The sequence below is a fragment of the Sciurus carolinensis genome, chromosome 1 (genome assembly GCF_902686445.1).
Source record: "Sciurus carolinensis chromosome 1, mSciCar1.2, whole genome shotgun sequence".
NCBI lineage: Eukaryota > Metazoa > Chordata > Mammalia > Rodentia > Sciuridae > Sciurus > Sciurus carolinensis.
The window spans coordinates 105,890,516-105,899,767 of record NC_062213.1 but is presented as its reverse complement, the minus strand read 5'-3'; the positions used below and the strand labels follow the sequence as shown (position 1 = coordinate 105,899,767).

The following is a 9,252-nucleotide window of genomic DNA, read 5'->3' as shown; positions in this document are numbered from 1 at the left end:
GTGCTTTCCTATTAAGCAACTCCATTAAAAGAACTGAAAGAAGTCCCACTTTTTTTGTGAACATTGAGTCTGACAACCAGAAACCTGGGAGAAAAGTGAAAAATGCTTATTATCTGCAGACTGTGTGTACATAATTGAATTTTTTATGCCTAAACCAGAAATTTGGTGTGATATAGACTCATAGTTCATGTTATTCTATATATGTGTGTGTACATACAGACATCTAGTTTTTAAGATATGTATTCTGCTTGTAGATGAGAATTTCACATCTTTATATCAGCTGTAGGTTTTTGTAAACGACATTCTTCCTATCTCAAGATTGGTCCAGGATTTTGTTTTGTTTTTGTTTTTGTTTTTTCCTCGTTTGCAGGTGTCACGTCCTGAATCTGTGTACTGATTAAATGTTTGAGTATTACAAGAGTAATATACCCCTGGTTTTTAATAAGTGCCATGAGGGAGAGTTGTCACTGCATAACAGTTTAATGGCAGTCTTTCTGACTGCCATTTAAGTAGCTATGTGACTTAAAGCAGATCATTTCTGGGGCCTCAGTTTCCCAATTCTGCCTTGAAGGGGTTGGTTACTAAAGAAGATATCTTAGTAAGATATTTACTTTTTTTTATAGAGCAAAGGAATCTGTGATTCAAGTAATATTTTACATAAACATTATTCTGCTTTTCCTCATTGGGGGTAGCATGATCTACGTCATCCCTATATGTGGGTATGCATTTATAAATTGATCCATGCCCAATTTTAGAAAAGCCTCAGATACATGAATCTCAGTATATGAGTATGTTTACATTAAGGTTTTGTTTTGTTTTATTTGTTCCTTTCTAAGGAAGAGTTCATTAAGATATTTCATGCTCAACCAGCATGTTCATTATTTTTAGACAGATGCTTAAAATAAAAGAGAGGACTTTATTTGATACCTTTATTTATATGCAAAACAGCGCACCATTCATGAGATATGAAAAACTCGTCAGATAGAAACCAGATTATATCTATTTTCACTACAAAATATTGCATTATATAAAGCAACAGAGACACAAAAAAACCCTGAAAAAGACTAAAATCTTTGGATAGCAGATGTGTTTTTTTTTTTTTTTCCCTTGTCTCTAAAATACACTCCTTGTTTTAAGAGTTTCACAGCTGAGAACATGAAACATTTTCAGGTTATAGACTTATCTTTTTGGTTGTCACAGAGGAAAGTAGTTCTGATTTTTTTTTTTTTTTAGGAAAATAACTTAATTTCCTAAAATCGTCTCACACACAAACATCACACATACACACACACACACACACACATACACACAAAGAAGCTACTCTCCTTATAAACAGTTTGTAAAGTACTTTTCAGACATAAATACAGATAAGAAAAACAACACTTACTTTTTTAAAAAACTATAATAGTGAAGTGCTAGTGTTGCTGATCTCACAACAAAAGAACCTTTCAAGAACAAACATCTTAATATATAAAATATGTTTAGAAACAGGGAGAAGTGGGAAATTTCTTATACAAGTGCAATATAATTAGAGCAAAAAGAAAGACCACAGTATAATCTCAACATACACGTAAAAAGTTAGACATAATTATTCCACAGGAAAAAGTGTAAACACTTGACTATAAATAAATTGGCACAGAGTATCCAAAGTAAAATTATCACCACTCTGAAAAATAAATGTCTTGAAAAAAATACTCTACTCCTTCTAACATAAATAAAAATAGGTTGTCTTTTTCTAACTGCACCTATGGGTCCACATATTTAAGGTCACAAATAGATGTTTTTGGATATATAAAGGGGCACTTGGCCTGAAAAAGCAATCAGATATTATATTTTCCACTTAAATATGGATTATCCTGTCTACTTTAGAGGCCTATCTTGGGGTTAAAATCTCACCAAGCTCAAATCCTTCTACAGTATATTTGTTCTTAATGTGTCTTTTTAACCTTTGCAAATATTCAGGGTTTGTTCTATTTGAATTTTAATATAATCTTTCTTTTGACAAAGGAACAGAAAGTTTGCTGTCCCACCTTCCTGTGCCTTAATCTCTGTATGGAATAGGTTCCCCCCTCTTCTCCTTCCCAACGTTTGGTGATTTGTCAATTAGAAAAATTCCATATAGTTTAAAGTTCTGTACTCTGAGCTTCTGCCCTCATTCTTTCAAAACATGAAGATTTGTAGGAGATAAATAAAGGAGACTCAAAGTCTCCAGTGGGTTAAAGCAACAACCCTTAAGGGGATCCTAATACACATGGCGACTCATCTTGGGTACCTCCAGAAGGTTCTGGCCTGGAAAATACCCCTTGTGAGCCCCAAGGCTCTCCAGCCAACCCCAAATCCCAGCGTTGAAAACCTTCCCCTGTCGTCCTACTGACCAGAGAGAACCGGCTGTGAACCTCTTCCCCAGTCCAATTGTCTCCCGGAGGCCTTGCCGCTGGGCCGTCGCCGCCTGTGGCATCCCGGTGGCGACCGCCAGGATCGGTCGTATTTCGCAAACGCCAGGACAGGCGGCCTCCCGCGGCGCCACCTGCCCTACACGTCCAGAACGTGGTTGAGATAGGAGATGTAGCAGATGGCCAGACGCAGGATCTCGATCTTGGAGAGCTTCTTGTCCGGGGGCAGCGTGGGCAGCAGTTTGCGGAGCTCCGCGAAGGCCAGGTTGAAGGCCTCCACGCGGATGCGCTCGCGGGTGGCGTGGGCCGAGCGGTACTTGGCTGTGGCCCGCCTGCGGCGGCGCTTTTCCTCCCGGCTCAGCTGCTGCGGGTGCGGATAGAGCGCGGCACGGCTGCCGCCCTTGCCATCGCCCTCGGCCTCTTCCACTGGTTCCAGGTCCGACACGCTGCCCAGCACCTTGGCGTCCGCGCCGCCCAGCGACTCCGGGTCCGAGTGCGCCGAGCTGGGGTGGTCCGAGTCGGCGGCTTGGTCCGGACTCAGCATCATTTTGGAGGCTGAGGGGGAGTCAGAAAATCAGTCAATAAAGGGAATCGGGCTCTTCTTTTGCTATAAAGGATGGCGGGCGAGTGCCTACCACGCCGGCCCTCCCGGCGGACGCACACCTCGGGCCCCCTCCCCACATCAGGCCCACGCGCCAGGAGGGAGGACGGGCAGGAACGCAGAGTAGCTAGTCCGCGGCCACGAGCCCAGTGCCTCCGGTTGGCGCAGGAGCTGGCGAGGTCTCTACGTGGCCCAGGCCACATCCCGGACGGATACTTCTGCCTATAAGAGGCCAAGGCCGGCCTGTGGCCTTGTGGCTGTGGAATGACCGCAGGCCTTGAGCGCGGTGGGTTTTTGTGTCTCCTCTGGTCAAACATCAACTGCGTTATCTCGCCTCCCTCGCCTGGTCCCCTTTCCAGACAAATGAATGATTCGGAACGACGAATACACCTAGGTTTTAATGGCACGGGAAAATGTGGTTGCTTCCCGACCCGAGGGTCTGGAACAGAACAGCCGCAAAGCCGCCGCGCCCGAGGGCCTGATGCTGCACTGGGGGCGCACTGCTCTGGGATGCCGACTGTCTGGGACCCCCATCCCTGAGCTCAGGCGGATAGCAAGCTTCCCGGGGCTTCCTGGACCCCCTCACCCTCCTCCGAAATAATAAAGAAATGATTGAAAAATCGTGTAGGCTCTTTTCAAAAGAAAATTGACTCCTATGCCCTCGCACGCTCGGGGTGCACCATCTGTCACGCAGACAGCCACACACATAGGGGACCTAGGGACGCAGCGATGTGAGATAATACAATGCCCGGCAGTCTGCCGACCGCCTCACTGGAAAATGCTGGCGGTCACGTCGCTTGGGGAGGAAGACTGCAGAGGGATGGGAAAAGCCGGGGTTGCGGCGGGGCGGGCAGAAGGAGCCGCGGCGTTGAGAGATGCCCGGCCGCCAACGGCATCTACATGGCAAAGTTGGGCGCTCCCGGGACCGGTGCTCCCCAGTGCGCAACTGTCCAAGAGAGGCCTGGCCAAAGCCCAAAGTCTGTGCTTAGCGGTCTTCTGACGATGGCCTCCCTGAAAAGCCACCTAGCCCGGCTTCTGGACCACTGGAGCAGGAACCCAGTGGGCGCATCTTCTGGGAGGGGTCAACTCAGAACCGCTGGGCTTCAGGGAAATTCGGGCTTCAAGAAAAGGGCCAGCTGGAGGGGAAAGGCGCCTGCAGGGGTTGCGTGCACCGCCCGCAGGTGCCCAGAGGGGCGACCCAGCTGCGAACCTTAGTCCCCTCGCGCGCCTCCCAAGCGACTCTCCAAGCTAGGGAAACCCGCGTATGCTAGGTGTAGGAGGGCTTGCTCCTAGAGAAACAAAGCAGGGGATGTAGGATCTGCTCCCAGCCCCGCACTTGCCTCTGAGCGAATTGGGCTCCCAAACAGCTTTCGTTTCCGTGCAAGGGAAACAGATCCTCTAAGGCGAAATAAAAACAAATGTTCCAGGTGAACTACATTTCACTCCCTACGAGTTTTTCTAGGGTACATTTATAAGTAAAACAACTTGCACTGTTGGATTGAAAGGGCAAAAATGTATCTAGCGAGTAATGGAAAATCACAATAAGCCACGACATAGTTGTAGTTCGCATAAAAAAGTTCCTGGGTTCTCCTCAAAACATGTTAAATTCTCCTCCAGATATATTTTAAAATATTCATAAATACTATGTCTTGTATTTTATTTCTTTATGAACTGAATGAAATAAATGTAATATGAACGAACTTAGTTTCAAGCTGGAAAAAAAATGATTTAAAGGAGTCTTACCTTGCAAAAGCCCTTTCGATAATCTTTTCTCCACTCTTTAAGTTAAAATTCCAGGGAAGACCGAGGGGGACTTTCCGGAAAATATTAAAAGCAGCAAATATTTATTACATTCAAAAATGCAAGAGCAGTTGCCACCTCGCCGGTGCCCACAGCGAGGGACAGTATCTCAAGATGTGGATGACATGAATGATTGTTCACTTAGTTGAGAAATCAAAAATGCCTTTTCTTTTTAATTGTTCTCAAACATTTTGAAAAATTCGTTGTTGATTTTTTTTTGAAACGATGTGTTGATAAGTCTGCTTTTTTCCTCTTCTAGGGCTCTATAAATAACAAAAGAGATGCAGAGATAAACACAATCACATCAAAAGGTTGATTCCTCCACTTTCTAATAGTGGAATAATCAATAAGAAAGATGGTTAAGATAAGATTCCCATCCTGAAGGATCCTTTCCTTTCCTTAATAAGGCTGAGCAGAAACTGGGAAGTGGAGGGCAGAGATGAGATCTTGCTCAGAAGTGATTTTTTCCCCCCAGATAAGGCTTTGTTCAGCTGATGTCTCCCCAGTTCCCAGGAACACAATACTGTAACTAGGAGCTAAGGTTGCCTCTTCCTCATCCCTCATTTACTTGTATGTCTTATTAAAAGGCACCTATTTTCCAGTTTCAAAGTCTTTCAAGGCTTGGTTACACCCACCGCCCCACCCCCTCCTCTCTTTACCTTGTAGCAAAATATATATAGTCAGTGGCTTGGAGATGCTTGGAGAAAGGTTGGTGAAAAGTGAACGTCTCCTGGAGTAACAGTGACAAGGAAGCAGAGAAAGACAGGAAGAGGGTGGGAGAGCCAGAGCAAAGAGGCAGAGCTGCGTGTGTGGCTTCTTGGCTCTCCTGGTACCAATTGACTCAGCCTGGAGATGGTGAAAGAGATAAAGGCTTAAGAAGGGGGATGGAATTTTTTTTCCCCTAAATTGATATTTAATGGGAAATCCTATTGGACAGAAACCTGGACATGAGTCACTTAATTGGACTTGACATCTGTCAGTGTGGGAGTTTTCACAGCCCAAATATTTTAGCAGATCAGATTCCCACTGAATCTGTGCCATAAAATATAACAGTTGAAAGCAGTCCATGATAGAAACCGTAGCCTTTAAACAGTCTGTAGCCATAATCAGGGTATTTCTTATTTTCAGATTATCAATGCAGTATTTAAGTGCAAATAAAAAATATCCTGACTATGGAAAAATTCCTCTGGCATATTATAAAACCAGCATCTTTTCTTAATGTTTAGAAAAATATTTGTACCCAGCATATGAAAATACATATTATATAAGATGCTATAATTAATATAAAGTATTCAGATATGCAAGGAGTATTTATTAGAGATCATTTGCATTTTAAAAGACATCAACATGGTTTGATTAAGCATATTGATATTTTTGGGAGAAACCTTGCTATGAAACTAACTTATCAATAGCTGATTTTTAAAAGACATATTTCAATAGATTAAGTCATTGGTGGAACTAGGAACAGAAACTAAGCATTCAGGGACCACTATATGAAACAATTCTACTTTCCTGATTGTGTTTGTTTTTCTCTTCACCCACTCATTCATTCAACTTAAATATGACATACTACATGTGTTGATTATTGCACCTTATTCTTTCCCATCTTAACATGTGAACACCTTTAGCTGTGTGGCAGTGCACTGGTCTAGGATGTAAACACAAACAAATCACCAGTGTATTTCAGCACATAATGCCTGTGCCTTGTACAACCCCATTCCTCTGAATTTATATGCCTTATAACAGATTCAGTTATTTGGCCACTTAGTAGAGATAATGGTGGTGACCATTAATTATATATTATTTGCTATCAATTACATTTTGTCAATTGCTCCATTGATTATGTATTATCTGTGCTCACTTAGCTTTTTTGATTGGTTAATCTTAAAAGAAGTATTATAGCCTTGCTCTCTACATCCTTAATTCCTGGAAGAATTGTAGAGAGGAGTTTTTACTTTACCTCCTTTATCAGTTTTGCCTTAAAAACAGATTTTATTAACAGGAAGAAGGTCACTGAGCTGCCTACCCCTGAGAGTGACCCTCTGGGGTCTTTATGGCTGTCACAGCACTATTTGCTTTTGCAGATGTATTTCCTTCTCTGGGGGATTCCTGGACCACAGTGATGCAGGGATGGGACACAGGAAAGGATGTCTCCAAGGAATACGGGCACTGACATGGCTCAGCCTTGCCTCTCTGCTCAGCCTATCTTAGTGTATTTAAGATATCCCCAGGACATATAAATGGAGACAGAAGCCAGCCTCATCTGTGTGGCAATGGAAACAGGTAAGTGGATAAACTCCCCAAGGTGGGAGGATGAAGGTAGAAGGGAAATTTCCCAGTCTGAGTAGGAGCAGCCAACACTAAGCATTCTTATAAAACCAGAAATGTGCACACAGATGTACAACCATAGATACCTGTACCTCCTCACCCCCAGTGCTCATTCAAGTTTGCTGCCTCTATTAGAGTGTTACACATCCAGACTGATGGACTGAAGAACCTGATGGGTCTGATCACCATAGCTCATGCAGAGGCAGCTACTAGGGCAGGATGGGACCCATGTCTCTGGTTACTCTGGTGTTGGGGAGTGGGTGGAGAGGACACACATAATAGGGCTAGTCCAGTTCCGCTATGCTGTGTGTGAATCCAGACAAATTTTTTTTTTTTTTATGTTCAGGCTGGCTTATGCATTACACACTATTAGCCAGCATATTTATAAATTAATAATTAACATGATTAAGCCTCTGTAGGTACATATTCAGACCTATACACAGCTACGCCTAGACACATCGACATTGACACAAACATGGACTCAAATGCACACACATGCATTCTGTCTTCCAGGAAAGCCTCCCCCTCCCCCGCTGCCATTGCCTTTTTGAAGACCTTTCTGGCACAGATGGCCCCTTTTTCTGTGCTCCATAAGCCATTTTTTCACATGTCCCTTTGAGACTACATATTGTGTGTAGTGATTCTTGGTTTCCACTCCTAACTCTCCCAGTAGGCTGTGACACTTCCAGAAAAGGTCTGTAGCTTCTCTCCCCAGCTCTGACCTCAGAATTGACACATTATCAGTACTCAATTCATTTGTGGTGGTTGACTTCTGGATATAGAGGCTGTGGATATTTGTAACACAGAAACACTTCCACCAAAATGCACCTATGGTTCTAGTTGTATCTTTTTCTCTCCTATAAAAACAAGGATGATAACCCTGCCCTTCTTACTGTACATTGAGTCTTGACTCAATATATGTGAAAGCACTTAACAAAACACTAAATACAATGCAAATGAAGATATTATGAAATATAGGCATAATATTAAATAATATTATTAAACCTACAAGTAATGATTTAAAAAGCTATGTTTTCTTGTTCTGTCACATGCTAGATGTATGAACTTAGGCTAGCTATTTTATTCAGGCTTTCTGGGCCTCAGTTTTCTAATCTGCAAAATGAGAGAATATTGCAAATACGTTATATTACCAATGATATTACAAATATATTGCCAATAATATTTTAATATTAGGAGCAACCAATATTTTTAATATTATTAATATGTTACATTTTGTTGTTATGTCATTTTTTTTTCCCAAAGTGAAATAGATGATATATATGAAGTCCTTAAACTAATGTCTGAAACTCATGCTTGGTATATGTTGGCTAAAAATATTAAATATGATTAATAATGTTATTATTCAACAAATACATATTTAAAACCGGATATATATTTACATAGAAAATATATCCAGATATTCCCACCAGATCAGGGGTGTGTGTGTGTGTGTGTGTGTGTGTGTGTAGCTGTAGCTCTGGTGGCTAACCTTTAATGAATACTGTCCATATGTCAAACAATAGGTATAGGGACTTTCACACATGAACTCATTTCATTTTCACCACAAACCTATGATATGGGTTCTGTTACTGTCCCCATTTTGCATACAAGGAAACTGGGACATGGAAAAGAATGGTAATCTTTTTAAAGTCGTATAGCTAATAAATCATAGAACCAAAATTTGGACTCAGGTGATCTAAATTTGGAAAATGTATTTCAACCACTATATACTGCTTCTGTGATCATTGTGTCCTATATAAATATAATCATGCAGAATTATTCACTAAATGTGCATGCTGAGAAAGAAATAAACATTCACACAAATATAGATGAATATTCTATATTTTGCATTTGGGGGTAGTCAACGAGCTAATATTTTAAAATATCGTGCATCTAGAATTGTGCCAGATATAGTTGGACTACTAAGATTTTATAATTGTTTATTCTATTAGCTGTTTCCAATCTATTTTCTTGTATTTTGCACCTGGTCAGTAAAAGCTTTGAGCACACATATCCTATGTGTGTGTGTATAAAATAAACTTTATACATGTGCTACTGTGCTAGCACATTATATAATTATAAGTGCACAAAACATCTTAAAATGATAAACATAAAATAAGTATTTATGAA

At 41.7% G+C, this 9,252-nt stretch overlaps 1 protein-coding gene across 1 annotated transcript; it reads right to left on the bottom strand.

Annotated features, from left to right (window-relative positions):
- Positions 1–1,163: 1,163 nt before the first annotated feature.
- On the bottom strand, positions 1,164–5,608 carry Nhlh2 (nescient helix-loop-helix 2). The gene is made up of 3 exons (XM_047518345.1): positions 5,454–5,608; positions 4,738–5,057; positions 1,164–2,948 (listed from the first exon to the last, which is right to left on the bottom strand). Exon 3 carries the CDS (start codon positions 2,938–2,940, stop codon positions 2,533–2,535), a length of 408 nt encoding a protein of 135 aa, XP_047374301.1. The 5' UTR covers positions 2,941–2,948; positions 4,738–5,057; positions 5,454–5,608; the 3' UTR covers positions 1,164–2,532.
- Positions 5,609–9,252: the final 3,644 nt, after the last annotated feature.